The 16716-nt window shown below is 41.2% G+C and overlaps 1 protein-coding gene across 1 annotated transcript in view; it reads left to right on the forward strand.

The window, feature by feature from the left end:
- LOC109260584 (zinc finger protein OZF-like) overlaps positions 1–16716 on the forward strand; it is a 153559-nt gene that overhangs the window by 55889 nt on the left and 80954 nt on the right. The window contains exons 2-3 of the mRNA XM_053905816.1: positions 9454–9580; positions 10091–10186. Of these exons, the coding sequence (XP_053761791.1) occupies positions 9454–9580; positions 10091–10186 (223 nt within the window). The remainder of the gene's footprint in view (positions 1–9453; positions 9581–10090; positions 10187–16716) is intronic.

The following is a 16716-nucleotide window of genomic DNA, read 5'->3' on the forward strand; positions in this document are numbered from 1 at the left end:
ACCTATTGATAGGAAGTAATCACAAGTACATAGTGTCCTGACATAACAGCTACCCCAAACATCCTTGTCCTAGGGAGCATCTTTGCAACTTTCTATACCCTGTTCCATCATTACAATTTTTCTGTTTTTCAGTAGGCCACCTGGAAGGAAGTAAAAACTGGGGCTTAATAAAGGCATTTTTCCCAACTGTCAGGACATTTGTCCTGAGTGACAATCACTACGTGTTCACGCTCTTCTCTGTAGCCTGGAGAAATTACAAAACCTCCCATCACATGAGAAAAATGTAGTCTGTTGTTCTTCCTGTCAACCATTTATATATTCATGCCTCCAAGAGTGTTAAGGTCAATTATACATCAGTGACCTTGTAAGTAAAATTGTGACTAAAGTAATCTATTCTAGGGACGCTTGGGTGGCAGAAGTCAGTTCAGCCTCAGAGTCTTGATCTTGGCTAAGGTCCTGTTTTCATGGTTTGAGTTCCAGCCCCACATCAGGCTGTGTGCTAAAGGCATGTGATTCTGTCTTCCCTTCCCTGCCTCCTCCCCTTCTTGTGCTCTCTTTCTCACATACACACACACAAAATACATTAGTTAATAAGCTAACCAAAATATATCTATTCTAGTAATAAATAATAAATTACAGGCATAAAATGAACCCTTTTATAATTGTCATATAAATAGCTGTTCAAATATGTTGTTAATGGCCCCAGCAATCAGGCCAGAATCTCATCAGTAATATAACAGTTTGTCCTGTAATATTGAAGAAATACTTTGAATTATCTTTGAATGTGTATCTTTCAATAGGAGAGATTATAGTTGTGCAACATTTATCTGCGCATGAAGTTTGAAGACTGTTGCACAAAGACAGTTCAAAGGTCCTTCAAGAAATAGGGGTAAGGGAAACTGTTTCTGAACTTTAATGTGACTGACCACAGTTGAAGGTGTAGTGAAAGCTAGGTTTTAGGGAATGCAGGCATTCGAGACCAAGGGTTGAACACTGTGCCTTGTGTCCTAGGAGAAATGTTGATGTCTTGATAGATGAAATGCTCAAGGAAATCCATTAGCATATTTAAATGTTTTCAGTCATAAGTGTAATAGTGAACTGTCTGGGACAGAAGAAAATGCAGGCGGATGAGTCAGCTGATACATACAAAAAGAATGCTTGTAGGTAGTTAATAATGAATAGACATTTCCAGGCTGAGACACTGGAATAGATAGATGTGCTGAAGTTCACTTGGTCTATATTGAGCTTCGATGTCAATTGATTCTTTTGAAAAGAAACAGGTTACAAGGATAGTCTTTGCCAGTCTCGATTTTCTTAAAAATGTTAGTTTATTGATTTTGAGAGAGAGAGAATGGGAGACTGAGAGAGAGAGAGAGGGAGAGCAAGTGAGAACCAGGGAGGGGCAGAGAGAGAGGGACAAAGAGAATCCCAAACAGGCTCTGTGCTGTCACAGCAGAGCCTGATGTGGGGCTTGATCTCACAATCCCTGATCTCACAAACAAAATCAAGAGATGCTCAACCAACTGAGCCACCCAGTCTCATGTCAACTTCTTAGTTCAGCCTGAACAACTGGAAAGAGACAGGAATTCTGAAACCCCCAAAAGGGGATAGGACATTCGTGCTCCATGGGAGTTTCAGGAGCCAACCCATTCATCACCCTGTTTTCCATTTCTGAACATCTAGACGTCAGTCAAGTGTTAAAAAGTAAATATACATAGACTTTGTGAAATGGAAAGAAGACCCAGCAGTGCCTTCAACTGTCTCTCTTTTGACCTTCGTCTGTACTTTCTAGCGGATTCCATTCTTCTTTCCACGTCAGCATTTAGCTCAGGAAGAAGCCCCAGCAGGCAAAGCATCCCAAGATGGGAAAGGAAACTACCCCCTCCAGCAACAGGCACTGCCCTGAGCCAGCAAGACCCCACATGCCTCACAGCAATGCAGTAATTGGCCTGTCCTTCACCACCTGCATGTACACCACCTTTCATCCTACATTTTCTTTCTATAAACCTGGAAGGATTTTCAGCAGGTGGGGACAGTGTTTGAGATGTTGGTCACCTCTCTTCTCAGTGTGGGCCTCCGTGAAGAAAATCTCCTTCTTGTTTTATCACCATTCATCTCGCCGGTGTTCTTGCCGACTCCGGGGGTCCCACACAGACCGGGTTTGGCCACTTACCACTGACAAAATCCAAAGGCAGAGAGATGAGAGGTGGTGAAACATGAGAGGAAGTTATTTCAGGGAGGCTGACAGTACAAAGATGGCTGAATAATGTCTCAAGGACTGTCTCCAAAGTGCTGGATACACTTCCAGGTTTATGGAAGGGAAAAGGGGAGAGGTGGGTAGAGGGGCAAAAGGAGTCAGGACCTGCAGGTAGACAGTGAAGTCTGCCATTGTCTAGGAGTCAGTCTAGGGTGGGGTCTTTCTGGCTCAGGGCAGTCCTTGAGGCATGCGGGGCAGTTCCAGTTCCCCTGAGGGATACTTTGTCCTCAGGGTCTTCCTCCTGAGCCAGGAGACAAGCTAGAAGGAACCCAGTAAGCAAGTTTGAGGTCAAATTGAGGCAGCAAAAGTCCTCTGTCTTGCCCTTGGATTTGGTCAGCCATGAGTGGCAGAACTGGGTCTGTCTGGGGCCACTGGGACCAGGTGCTCCTGTACCCTTGGGTCCTGCTTACAAAGTCATTACCACAATCTAGCCAATAAACATATCCCTCATCTCCCATTGTTAATATGTGTGTGTGTATGCGTGTGTCTTGAGAACACTTCTGATAGCCTCTCTTAGCAAATCTCAAGGGTACAATACACTAGTATTAAGCACACTCACCGAGGTGTAAACATTCACTGCTCACACATCCTGCATTAGTAGTGCTTTTTGCCACTTGACCAACATCTAAACATTTCCCCCATCCTCAGCCCCTGGCAACAAACTTGCTAATCTTTAATAATTTTGCCATTTTTAAGATTTGCGTGTATGTGATTTCATACAGTATATATTTTTTCTGTATGTGGTTTATTTAACTTAACAAAATATCCTCTAGCAACCTCTAAGTTGCTGGCAATGGAAAAATGTCCTTCTTTCGGGAGGCTGTTACATATACCAAGAATAAATTAGATGAGGGACCTCTACTAGGAAGGAGTTAATAGCAGAGATGAACATTTAATTTTTATTTTATTTTTTTATAGTTTATTGATTTATTCCAGAGAGACAGAGAGAGAATGAGCAGGGTTGGAGCAGATAGGGAGACAGAGGATCTGAAGTGGGCTCTGTGCTGACAGCAGAGAGCCCGATGTGGGGCTCAAACTAACCAACTGCTAGTTCATGACCTAAGCCAAGGAGGGGCACTTAACTGACTGAGCCATTCAGGTGTCCCCAGCGATGAACGATTTATAAAGAGTTATCTGCGTGGCAGTGCAAACATGTTTGATAAACATTTGCTCTTTCCTTTTTCATTCCATGTAGATATAGTTCCTCCTTGAGTTGTAAAGCCCCACCCCCTTCTCCTTCATTCCAAATGGCATATAAGCATCGATTGCCTGTCTTTGAGCCTCAAATCTTTGAGGTTCCCATCATCAAGAAATTTTTTTTTTGTCTTTTGAACCTGCCTGATGTCAGTTTAATCGTTAGACTGGACAAAGAATAGAGCACAGTTGAAGGAAAATGTTTCCTTCTCGTACACATTCATCCTGTTGTTGAAAACTGACCTCTGTTCTTCAGAGCTAAAATATAATGTGAAGACAGAGTTTGGGCAAAAGAGGAATAAGAGCTTTATTGTTTTCCCAGGCAGAAGAGGCTGAAGTAGGTTAAGGCCTTCAACATTGCAAGCCCACCCAGAGGAAGGGGCTGGGGATTTTTATAGGGAAAAACAGGATCCATCTTGTTTTGACAAGAGTTGTTTTTGTGCTACAAACATTGGTCATCATATTTCCAGTTTGGTACTCTTTGGTTAAAAGAAAAGGGGGGGTGGTGGTTAAGAAGGAATTATGGGAGGTTTCCCCAAGAGAAAAAAGGTTACTAAGTTTAATAGGAAGCTTTGTTGATGTTTTAATGCCACCATTTTGAATTGTTTAACTTTATGCTTTTAAGTGGTTTCAGTTTCAGGCAGCAGCACAACTGTCTTAGATCACTCTATATTTTACTGTGAGAAACCACTCAATATTTTCTAGAATGGCCAAAATAAGGAAAAGAGGATAACACCAAATTTCAGTGAAAATAATGAGGAATTAGAAATCTCAAATATTCCTGGAAGGAGTTAAAAAGTGCATTCAGTTGGGAAAACTGTTTAGCGGTGATTTAGGAAAGTAAACTTTGCTACTGAATGGGAGCATTTTACCATTCCAAAATGTGTCCCTTTGGCATAAGAATTACTTTAAAGGAGCAGACAAAGGAAAAGGTCTGAAACCCTTTTGAAAGAGGCATTTGCATGTATAAGGGAAAGCTCCCTGTGGAAGGGTGTCTCCCACTGCATAGAAGAAAGAGGGGGGATGTGTAAATCTCCAGAAACTCTGATCAGTGGAGAAGGCATGGATTTAAATATGGACAAAAACCACAGCTATGATCGTGCTTTTTGTCTGGTCACCTTCCTAAATACTTCCCAATAGGATCACTTGTGGAATTTCAAAAAATGATCATATCGCCCCCTCCCCCCCCCCCAGATTCTGTCAATCAATGTTTGTTGAAACAATGGTGTTGTTTTAATTAAGTGCTCCAGGTGATTCTAAAGGAATCCAGGATGAAGCACAAAGGTTTCCCAACAATTTAGGAGGGGTGAGTGCAGGCTTTGGCTCTAGGAGAGGTGCCAGGGTCTCCTCTATAGGAGTTGGAGAGGATCAAGGCCGTGTAACAAAGTGTGCCTATGGTGTAGCAGCATTTGTGGGGTGTAGTGGCATCTGTGGGAGGAGAAGCATCTGTGGAAAGGAGAAGAGGAAAACTCAGAGGTTGGCATCCAATTAGGAGCTCAAAAGGTTCTGAATAGCTTTTTACACAAAGGAGTAGGAAGTTGGGCCTTTTCTACATTTCAAAGTCTGGCCTGCAGGTGATCAGTTTACAGGTGTAGAGGCTGTGTTAGTGGCTTGGAAGACATTTTCTGCTGATGCAGCTGTGAGATCTCCAGCAAAATCTTCAGAGAAGAAACCCAGGGGACCAGGTGAAAGAAGAAATGGCCAGTTCTCAGGTAAGCTGTGCATCTGAGGGCAGGGACCCTGCCCTGTTTTTCTCTTGAAGGCCCATGCAAACTGAAATCGCAAGTGTTGGTTTTTCTAGTTCTGAGATTTCTGCTTTATTTTTTCACCCAATTTTTAACCTTTTCAGATGATACTCAAGATTAGGTTTGTAGAACACTCTTCCCTTGTATCGCTGAGCCTTCTCCCCCTTCTCCAACTCCAAATTAAAGTTCTGCAAGTATTGAAAATATTCCCTTTGTGAACGATCCACAGGGGAAGGCATTGAGTCCAAGATTCCTGTTGCTGGTGGAGTCTGGTCCTGCATAGCACTCAAGGAAAACAGTTCCCATTTAGGTCAGATCTGGATGCTTAATCACCTCTCTGGAGACCAGGATGAAGAAAATGCACAAATACACAGGATGGATATGAGGCCCGGATTAACTCCAAAGTTGTCAGATAAAAGGAAGACTCTTGCTGCTTAAAATGTTGAAAAGATACCCCATTTGCAGGTTGTTTCATTACAATTTCATTTCAATTTATTTCATAAGGTAGATTTACCGAGTGATATGCAGAAACCATCCCATTTCAACTGGAACAATCTTTCTTCTGGCAAAGTTTCTCTTTGCCTGTAGTTTCTGATGAAAGGAACAGAGGTAAAAGAAATGCCGACAGGATTAAATTTTCTTACAGTTTGCCATCCATTGATAAACACTAGATATAGGCAGAGTATGACATTGCTCAAGGAATTCACAATTGCCTTCATGTGAATGCTTTGCCAGAGGCAAAAGGGAAGCTCAGCTTGAGGAGAGCCAGACTGCCAGTATCCTGTAAGTCTTCTTAACTATCTGAAAATGCTTTAGAAACTTCTTTTATCTCTATGCCTCCAACTTAAAGCATACCATCAGTGTCTCCTCAAATCCTACTGCAGCCCTTGGCGCCCACAATTCCTCTCCCTGTGCTTTCATGAAAACAGCTTTTTTGACCAAAGAGGTCTCCAGAATCCTTTCTTGACCACTTGCTCCCAACCCACATCCCACCCGTTGCCACTGGACAATGAAGACTCTCACCTTTGTGTAGTAGAGATAATGACTTCTGGGAGTGGAGGTTCTAAATCACTCGGACCTCCATCCTGTAGACAGTTTACTCCACATTCTTGATGCAAATCTATTCTTCTATTTAGTTTGTATTTTCAGAAGAAGAAAAGAAGAATCCCATAGTTTACATGCTTGCACCTTCGAAACCTGAAACAGAATAGAGCAGAAATGAGGACTGAAACAAAAGCTTTCAATGAAACAGTATATGGTGGGATCATCAAGCACAATGGTCAAGAAACAATTCTGGAGATGTTGGATGATGCAAGATAGCTTATTGGAGTCGCACAGACACTGGACCTGTGGGCAGAGGGAGCCATATGGTGGCTTCATGAAGCTTATATGTCCTGGGGGGGAGGGGAGCTGCACGCAGTATTAGATCACAAATGTTCCTTTTATTTTTTTTTAAGTTTATTTACTTATTTTGAGAAGGAGACAGAGTACATGAGGGGGGGGGGGGGAAACGGGGAAAATTTGGGAGAGAAAGAATCGCAAGCAGGCTCCACATACTCAGCAGCATGGAGCCCTCCTCAAACTCATGAACTGTGAGATCATGACCGAAACCAAAACCAAGAGACAGAGGCTTAACCCACTGAACAACTCAGGAGGCTGTTCCTTTGAATTTCTGAGTGTAAAACTGCTTCTGCAGGATTTCTCTGGTGATTACCATTCAGTTCAAGGTTACTTATTGAGACATATAGGCAGTCAGGAGACCCCTTAAGAATGTAGCAACCAGCACTTACTTGATGCTTATTAAAACTCTGCAGGCTCTAGGTCAGGCTTCTCTGGTGGAGGTGCACATTTTCCTGTTTGTATCCCTCATCATACTAGATTCAGAAATAATAGCCGGTTTATGTATATCATTCAATGTGTTTGTGTTGACAGTGTGAATAAAAGACCTAAGCATCATTATCTAAAACTAGATTTATGAGTGTAATGTCATTGAGGATGTTTCTTAGTTTCCACGACCATTTTCTGCTCTTCCCTTGTTTCCTGTAGTTTGTGTGAGAGACGGGGAGATTGAGAGAACAAGTGGAGAAGGCGCAGAGAGAGAGAGGAAGAGAGAGAGACAATTTAAAAGCAGGCTCCCTGTTATCATCGCAGAGCCCAATGTAGGGTGCATACACAGGAGCCTGGAGATCACAATCTCAGTCAAAATCGGAAGTCAGATGCTTAACTAACTGAGCCACCCAGGTGGCCCTCCACTCTATCACTTTTAATATGTATATAACTGCTTTCTAAATGTATGGGTGTGTGCATGAAGTGTAAAACAGGAGACCAATTTTGTGTGGACACTTTCTGGTTTCCATCATTCTTTTCAGCTTTCACACATGTTACTAACGTTGCTTTAGGGTCCCGTCTGGATATTGACCACTGTGTCGTTTTAGATCAACTCTAGGTCAGATAACCCAGGTTAAAACGGAATCTCTTCCATGTACTGGATGCTTGACAAAATATCCACAGAGAAATAGAATAACCTGTTTGCTCTCATAGATGATAATTGTTTATAATTATGATTATTATTCATTTTCCATTAATTTATGAAAAATGAGTAGATGCTATCTACTAAGTAGGAAATGCTCAGAAAGGCTCCTTGTTGCCTTTTTTGCTATTCTAGTAGAACCTGTGGTTGTTATAAAACCCATTTAGTTCCAAGTACTCCATGAGTTCCTGCCTTTGAATTCTTGCTCTTTGTTATTCAAATATCTATTCCCTGGCCAATAGGCTAATGTCTTGTCAGCAATGCAGAATCTGGGGGTACTTGGGTGGCTCAGTCAGTTAAGCATCTGACTCTTGATTTCAGCTTAGGTCAGTAGCTCATGGTTCCTGAGATGGAGCCCCAAGTCAGGCTCTGCACTGTCAGTGGGGAGCCTCCTTGGGATTCTCTCTCTCTCCCTCTCTACCCCTCCCCCACTTGCTCTCTCTCCCCCTCTCTAAAAATAAGCATATAAACTTAAAAAAAATAAAGCTCTTCAATGCACCATTGTGAAATTGTAATTCATATTAGAATATGCTACGTACATTGTAACACACCCAGACTTTCCATCTAAGAAATAGACACCAGGTATACTACGTGATGTGAATATAGTATTTAAAAATATGGATGCCTTTGTTGATGCCTTCATTTTATAAATTCGCTTGAATAAACACAATATTTACACTGGTTCTTACCTCAAAGTAAGAAAATAGATGAAAGCATATCATTGTGTTGAAAAAGGTCTTCCTGCAGAAAGCAGGAAACCCCTCTAAGTCAGAACCAGTTTTCCCAATATACCTAAACAAACAGGAATTCACTTCTTGGCGAGTCACAGATAGAATATATACCAGCTGGGGTTGTCACACAAAGGAAACGTGATTTTCAACAATTAAGGAGATCAGAGGGAATCACTTCCAAAGCAGAGACCCCGGGAAGGGAATGGTTTCATATATAGTCAGGGTGGAGAATTAGAGGGAGAGCCCATCACCTTATGTAAAGGTGCAGATCAGGTTACACTTGGGCCTGAAGAAAACAGTTGTATACAGGGGGGCCTGGGTGGCTCAGTTGGCTGAGCATCCAGCTTCAGCTCAGGTCATGATCATGCAGTCTGTGTGCTCGAAATCTTGCGTTTTGTGAGTTCGAGCCCTGCACTGGGCTCTGTGCTGGCAGCTCAGAGCCTGGAGCCTGCTTCCAATTCTGTCTCCCTCCCAGTCCTTCCCCTGCTCCTGCTCTGTCTCTCTCTCTCAAAGATAAGTAAATACACATTGGAATGTTTACTTTTTGAAAACAAGCAGTTCCATACCTACTCTGGATGTTACATAGTAAATGAGGTTTGTGCTCGCTCTTAGGTGGAGAGTTTAGCATTAGAATGAGGTCATGGTAACAATCCTCTCCCCGTGGTTGGCACCACTGTCTACTTGCTTAGGAGTGAGTCAGGGGATGAGCTCAGACACGGTGGGTATAAGCTCTTTCTCAGATGACATACCTTTTGTTGTATACTTTCTGTTTCCATCACAAGAGATGATGGCCCTGGGGTGTTGTTGCCTGAAGTAACAGATAAGGTTGAAAGAAGAATTAAAATAAAATGAGGGACTGAGGGCAGTGGGTATCAACAAGTAAGCAGTGAAGATCAGGTCTTGGGGTCCAGCTGGTGACATTAACTCCCTCTTGCATCTTAGGTACCATTATGAATGCTGCCTATGGCTACTTGGTAACTGTGGCATTTGTTGCAGGGACTGCTGACCTTCAGGGATGTGGCCATAGAATTCTCTCAGGAGGAATGGGGATGCCTGAACCAGAGTCAGCGAGAACTGTACAGGGATGTGATGTTAGAGACCTATGGACACCTCCTCTTCTTGGGTGAGGATAACTCCTTCCAGACTTCCCAAACCACACTCGCGGGTTTGTTCCTTCCTTGGAAGACTGTCTCTTGGAAGCTTCCTCTTGCATGACTGGGATTCAGATCCCTGCAGTCAGAGAAAGAAGTCGAGTTTGTAGATATAGAGAAATATCTTCATGAGGTTTCCTTTCCAGCTGTAGATTCCCCTTCTTTACGGTGAGGTAAGAGCATCATCATCTGTAGATGAGTGGTAATTGTAAACATTGAGTGGCATAAAATGGTACTGCCCACTTAAGCTCTCAACTGCTACTCATTCCTGTCGTGGTAGTACTTGGACGTGAGGTCACGATGTGAACGTTGGAAATTCCTGTCAAGTATACTAAAGGGGCTTGTGGGCAACAATATTCAGAAATCATTTTCTGGAATTCTACAATGTCCTCCCTCGTGTACTGAGCACAGTATTGGGGTGAAAGAATCTGAGAAACAGGCATGTTCTTTTTTTTTTTTTTTTTTTTTTTTCTGATAATCAGGCCTCATTGTGTCAAAACCACACCTGGTCATTTTTTTGGAACAAAAGAGGGAGCTCTGGGATGTGAAGAGAAAGAAGACGGTAGCCTCACCAGCAGGTAGGTGGGCATGAACAAAACAGATGACAGTGGTGATATGCAAATATTTAAAGTATGGCTCAAGTAGCTCTCCTTGAATGGAAATTAGTTTGGAAGCCCAGTTTTATGTCTGTCCCACTCATAGCGGGACATCAGCTTTCCAACCCGTCATACTCTTACATTCTCGAAGGATTCTTTGTTCTGCTCCAGTGATGGTCCATCACATCCACAGTGAGTGCCAGGAGACTCCCCTTGTGCGTTGAGTATCTCCAAAGTCTGAAAGCTTCTCCTTTGCTTTGAAGGCCCTGGAGAATTCTCCATATTCTGAGAAACTCTATTGTAAGTCATTCCCAGTTTCTGTTTTCGTGAGAAATGTGTCATAGTAGTGGTGGACAGAGTGGGTTTTGGTGTCCAAATCCCAGGAGCACTGGAGACAGGGATCACGTGATTTCCGGTTTATGCTTTCCATTGTTCCTGAGGCTATAATCTTTGTTTTTATTTCAATGTTTGTTTTTGAGAGAGAGACAGAGAGAGGCAGACAGACAGAGCAATTGTGGGGGAGGGGCAGAGAGAGACAGAGACATAGAATTTGAAGGAGCCTCAGGCTTTGAGCAGTCAGCACAGAGCTTGATGTGGGGTTCGAACTCACAGACCACAAGATCATGACCTGAGCTGAAGTTGGATGGTCAACCAACTGAGCCACCCAGGCGCCCCACTGATGCTTGAGGCTTAATCATACAAAACTGAGATTCAGTAATTCCCTCAGATAAAAAAGCATTTTCTAAAATGAGAAAATCTCATGCTCTATTTCACTTCAGAAGCTTATTTTTCTTATGAATGATAATAAGAAATTTCCAATTTATGTCTTCCATTCCTCAATGGTGAAATAATTTGTCCATGTGTATTCTAATATTCCTACCAACATTAATGCCACAGGGGAACTAGAACACTGAGAACTTAGAACTCACGGCCTGCCATAAAGACTCAATGGGTACGTTATTTCTCAGTAACATCATAATTTTCATCTTTTTTCTTGTATAATAGAAACTTCCTGTGCCTTTGTCATAAATGTTTTCACTTTCTGTGTGGCTCTTTATGAGATTCATTTCTGATTTATTAGATCAAAATTCGGACATGGCATGTGCATCATGAGGTATGAGGTAGATCATTTGGGTTGACCTGTTGGTCTTGCAGAGTTTTCCTGATATCATTTAGTTACCTGTTCTCTCTTCTTCCTCCATAAGTCTCTCTAAGATGATCATTTGAATTGTTTGCCATGGAATAGTGGCTTGATATTTGAATAAAATGGTTATTTTCCTTTTCGGTGTTAGACTGTGATTTACATATTTGTTCTGGACATTTATTTCACAGCTGTCGTTCTGTGTCCTTTAAGAACATTAGCCACCTGATCCCAGTGTCACCCATTACAGGTTCCTTACTTCCTGTGTGCTGTCTGCTGGATCCCTCCACTAGAAGGTTGATATTTTTTCTCTGTTATCATTAAGTATCTTTATGGGAAGATGTGCACTAATCATCTCATTTATTCTGGAAGCTTCCTCCTTCATTTCACCTTGTTTGTTGTCTGCTTTGGAAAATGAAGGATTCCTCCTATGATTGCTGTAGGAATTGGCTGTTGAAAGTAGAGATTGTGAATGAGAGCTCTGTCCTGTAAACTTCCATTTTATTCTGCCCTCATGTCCCATAGATACTCTTCCTTATCTCTTTTCTGTTGCTGCAAATAAAGAAAATGTGTATCACATTAGTTCAAATGCCTTAAAATTGTGAATGTAATCCAGCACAAAACATAAAGGAGACCTAGATTTTAATGGTATAGAAGACTCAAAAACAATACCTATTGGTATTTCTTTCTTTTTTTTTTTAATATGAAATTTATTGTCAAATTGGTTTCCATATAACACCGAGTGCTCATCCCAACAGGGGCCCTCCTCAATACCCATCACCCACCCTCCCCTCCCTCCCAACACCCATCAACCCTCACTTTGTCCTCAGATTTAAGAGTCTCTTATGGTTTGCCTCCCTCCTTCTCTAACCTGTTTTTTATTTTCTTTCCCTCCCCCATGGTCCTGAGTTTCTCAGGATCCACATAAGAGTGAAAATACATGGTATCTGTCTTTTTCTGTATGACTTCTGTCACTTAGCATAACACTCTCCAGTTCCATCCACGTTGCAACAAAAGGCCATATTTCACTCTTTCTCATTGCCAAGTAGTAGTCCATTGTGTACGTAAGCCACAATTTCTTTATCCATTCCTCAGTTGATGGACATTTAGGCTCTTTCCATAATTTGGCTATTGTTGAGAGTGCTGCTATAAACATTGGGGTACAAGTGCTCCTATGAATTAACACTCCTGTATCCCTTGGGTAAATTCCTAACAGTGCTATCGCTGGGTCATAGGGTAGCGCTATTTTTAATTTTTTCGGGAATCTCCACACTGTTTCCCAGAGCGACTGCACCAGTTTGCATTCCCACCAACAGTGCAAGAGGGTTCCCGTTTCTCCATCCTCGCCAGCATCTAGAGTCTCCCAATGTGTTCATTTTAGCCACTATGACTGGCGTGCGGTGGTATCTGAGTGTGGTTTTGATTTGTATTTCCCTGATGAGGAGCGCCTTGAGCATCTTTTCATGTGCCTGTTGGCCCCCTGAATGTCTTCTTTAGAGAAGTGTCTATTCATGTTTTCTGCTCATTTCTTCACTTGATTTTTTGTTTTTCGGGTGTGGAGTTTGGGGAGTTCTTTATACATTTTGGAAACTAGCCCTTTTTTCATATATTATTTGCAAATATCTTTTGCCATTCCGTTGGTTGCCTTTTCGTTTTGTTGATTGGTTCCTTTGCTGTGCAGAAGCTTTTTATCTTCATGATGTCCCAATAGTTCATTTTTGCTTTTAATTCTCTGGCCTTTGGGGATGTGTCAAGGAAGAAATTGCTGCGGCTGAGGTCAGAGAGGTTTTTCCCTGCTTTCTCCTCTACGGATTTGATGGTTTCCTGTCTCACATTCAGGTCCTTCATCCATTTTGAGTTTATTTTTGTGAATGGTATAAGAAAGTCATCTAGTTTCAACCTTCTGCATGTTGCTGTCCAGTTCTCCCAGCACCATTTGTTAAAGAGACTGTCTTTTTTTCCATTGGATATTCTTTCCTGCTTTGTCAAAAATTAGCTGGCCATATTTTTGTGGGTCTAGTTCTGGGGTTTCCATTCTATTCCATTGGTCTATGTGTCTGTTTTTGTGCCAATACCATGCTGTCTTGATGATGACAGCTTTGTAGTAGAGGCTAAAGTCTGGGATTGTGATGCCTCCTGCTTTGGTCTTCTTCTTCAATATTACTTTGGCTATTCGGGGTCTTTTGTGGTTCCATACATATGTTAGGATTGCTTGTTTTAGCTTCGAGAAGAATGCTGGTACAATTTTGATTGGGATTGCATTGAATGTGTAGATAGCTTTGGGTAGTATTGACATTTTGACAATATTTATTCTTCCAATCCATGAGCATGGAATGTTTTTCCATTTCTTCACATCTTCTTCAATTTCCTTCATTAGCTTTCTATAGTTTTCAGGATACAGATATTTTACATCTTTGGTTAGGTTTATTCCTAGGTATTTTATGCCTCTTGGTGCAATTCTGAATGGGAGCAGTTTCTTTATTTGTCTTCCTGTTGCTTCATTATTAGTGTATAAGAATGCAACTGATTTCTGTACATTGATTTTGTATCCTACGACTTTGCTGAATTCATGTATCAGGTCTAGCAGACTTTTGGTGGAGTCTATCACAGGTTTTCCATGTGTAGTATCATGTCATCTGGAAAAAGTGAAAGCTTGACTTCATCTTTGTCAATTTTGATGCCTTTGATTTCCTCTTGTTTTCTGTGTGCTGATGCTAGCACTTCCAACACTATGTTCAACAACAGCGGTGAGAGTGGACATCCCTGTCGTGTTCCTGATCTCAGGGAGAAAGCTCTCAGTTTTTCCCCATTGAGGATGATATTAGCTGTGGGCTTTCATAAATGGCTTTTAGGATGTTTAAGTGTGTTCTTTCTATCCTGACTTTCTCAAGCGTTTTTATTAAGAAAGGATGCTGAATTTTGTCTAATGCTTTTTCTGCCTCTATTGACAGGATCATATGGTTCTTATTTTTTCTTTTACTAATGTGATGTATCACGTTGATTGATTTGTGAATGCTGAACCAGCCCTGCGGCTCAGGAATGAATCCCACTTGATCATGGTGAATAATTCTTTCTATATGCTGTTGAATTCGATTTGCTAGTATCTTATTGAGAATGTTTTCATTCATATTCATCAGGGATATTGGGCTGTAGTTCTCTTTTTTTACTGGGTCTCTGGTTTAGGAATCAATGTAATGCTGGCTTCATAGAATGAGTCTGGAAGTTTTCCTTCCCTTTCTATTTTTTGGAGTAGCTTGAGAAAGATAGGTATTATCTCTGCTTTAAATGTCTGGTAGAATTCCCCTGGGAAGCCATCTGGCCCTGGACTCATATTTGTTGGGAGGTTTTTGATAACTGATTCGATTGCTTCGCTGGTTATGGGTCTGTTCAAACTTTCAATTTCTTCCTGTTTGAGTTTGGAAGTGTGTGGGTGTTTAGGAATTTGTCCATTTCTTCCAGGTTGTCCTGTTTGTTGGTATATAGTTTTTCATAGTATTCCCTGATAATTGCTTGTATTTCTGAGGGATTGGTTGTAATAAATCCATTTTCATTCATGATTTTATCTATTTGGGTCCTCTCCCTTTTCTTTTTGAGAAGCTTGGCTAGAGGCTTATCAATTTTGTTTATTTTTTCAAAACCCCAACTCTTGATTTCATTGATCTGCTCTACTGTTTTTTTAGATTCTATATTGTTTATTTGTGTTCTGATCTTTATTATTTGTCTTCTTCTGGGTTTGGGTTGTCTTTGCTGTTCTGCTTCTGTTTCCTTTAGGTGTGCTGTCAGATTTTTTATTTGGGAATTTTCTTGTTTCTTGAGATAGGCCTGGATTGCAGTGTATTTTCCTCTTAGGACTGCCTTCACTGCATCCCAGAGGGTTTGTATTGTTGTATTTTCATTTTCGTTTGTTTCCATATATTTTTTAATATCTTCTCTAATTGTCTGGTTGACCCATTCATTCTTTAGTAGGGTGTTCTTTAACCTCCATGCTTTTGGAGGTTTTCCAGACTTTTCCTGTGGTTGATTTCAAGCTTCATAGCATTGTGGTCTGAAAGTAGGCATGGTATGATCTCAATTCTTTTATACTTATGAAGGGTACAGTCTTTAATTTAAAGTCAGTTTGTCTGATATAAGTATGGCTACTCCAGCTTTCTTTTGAGTTCCAGTAGCATGATAGATAGTTCTCCATCTCCTCACTTTCAGTCTGAAGGTGTCCTTAAGGTCTAAAATGAGTCTCTTGTAGATAGCAAATAGATGGGTCTTGTTTTGTTTTGTTTTCCATTGTGATACCCTATGCCTTTGTTTGGAGCATTTAGTTCATTTACATTCAGTGTTATTATAAAAAGATATGGGTTTAGAGTCACTGTGATGTGTGTAGGGTTCATGCTTGTAGTGATGTCTCTGGTACTTTGTTTCACAGGATCCCCCTTAGGATCTCTTGTAGGGCTGATTTAGTGGTGATGATTTCCTTCAGTGTTTGTTTGTTTGTTTGGGAAGAACTTTATCTCCTTCTATTCTAAATGACAGAATGGCTGGATAGAGGATTCTCAGCTGCATATTTTTTCTGTTCACCTCATTGAAGGTTTCCTGCCATTCCTTTCTGGCCTGCCAAGTTTCAGTAGATAGATCCGTCACGAGTCTTATCAGTCTCCCTTTATATGTTAGAGCATATGTATCCCTAGCTGTTTTCAGAATTCTCTCTTTATTCTTGTATTTTGCAAGTTTCACTATGATGTCATGCAGAGGATCGATTTAAGTTACGTCTGAAGGGAGTTCTCTGTGCCTCTTGGATTTCAATGCCTTTTTCCTTTCCCAGATCAGGGAAGTTTTCAGCTATGATTTCTTCAAGTACACCTTCAGCACTTTTCCCTCTCTTCCTCCTCTGGAATCCCAATTATGCGTATATTATTGTGTTTCTTCATATCACTTAGTTCTGTAATTCTCCCTCATACTCCTGGATTTTTTTTTTTATCTTTTTCTCAGCTTCCTCTTTTTCCGTAATTTTCTCTTCTAATTCACCTATTCTCTCCTCTGCCTCTTCAATCTGAGCTGTGGTCGCCTCCATTTTAATTTGCACCTCATTTATAGCATTTTTTATCTCCTCCTGTTTCTTAGTCCCTTGATCTCTGTAGCAATAGATTCTCTGCTGTCCTCTATACTTTTTTCAAGCCCAACGATTAATTTTATGGCTATTATTTTGTTTTATTTTATTTATTTATTTTTCAACGTTTATTTAATTTTTGAGACAGGGAGAGACAGCATGAACGGGGGAGGTTCAGAGAGAGAGGGAGACACAGAATCTGAAACAGGCTCCAGGCTCTGAGCTGACAGCACAGAGCCCACGCGGGGCTTGAACTCACGGACCCGAGATCAT

Source organism: Panthera pardus, unplaced genomic scaffold (genome assembly GCF_024362965.1).
Source record: "Panthera pardus isolate Hobbes unplaced genomic scaffold, ASM2436296v1 HiC_scaffold_18, whole genome shotgun sequence".
In the NCBI taxonomy this organism is placed as follows: domain Eukaryota; kingdom Metazoa; phylum Chordata; class Mammalia; order Carnivora; family Felidae; genus Panthera; species Panthera pardus.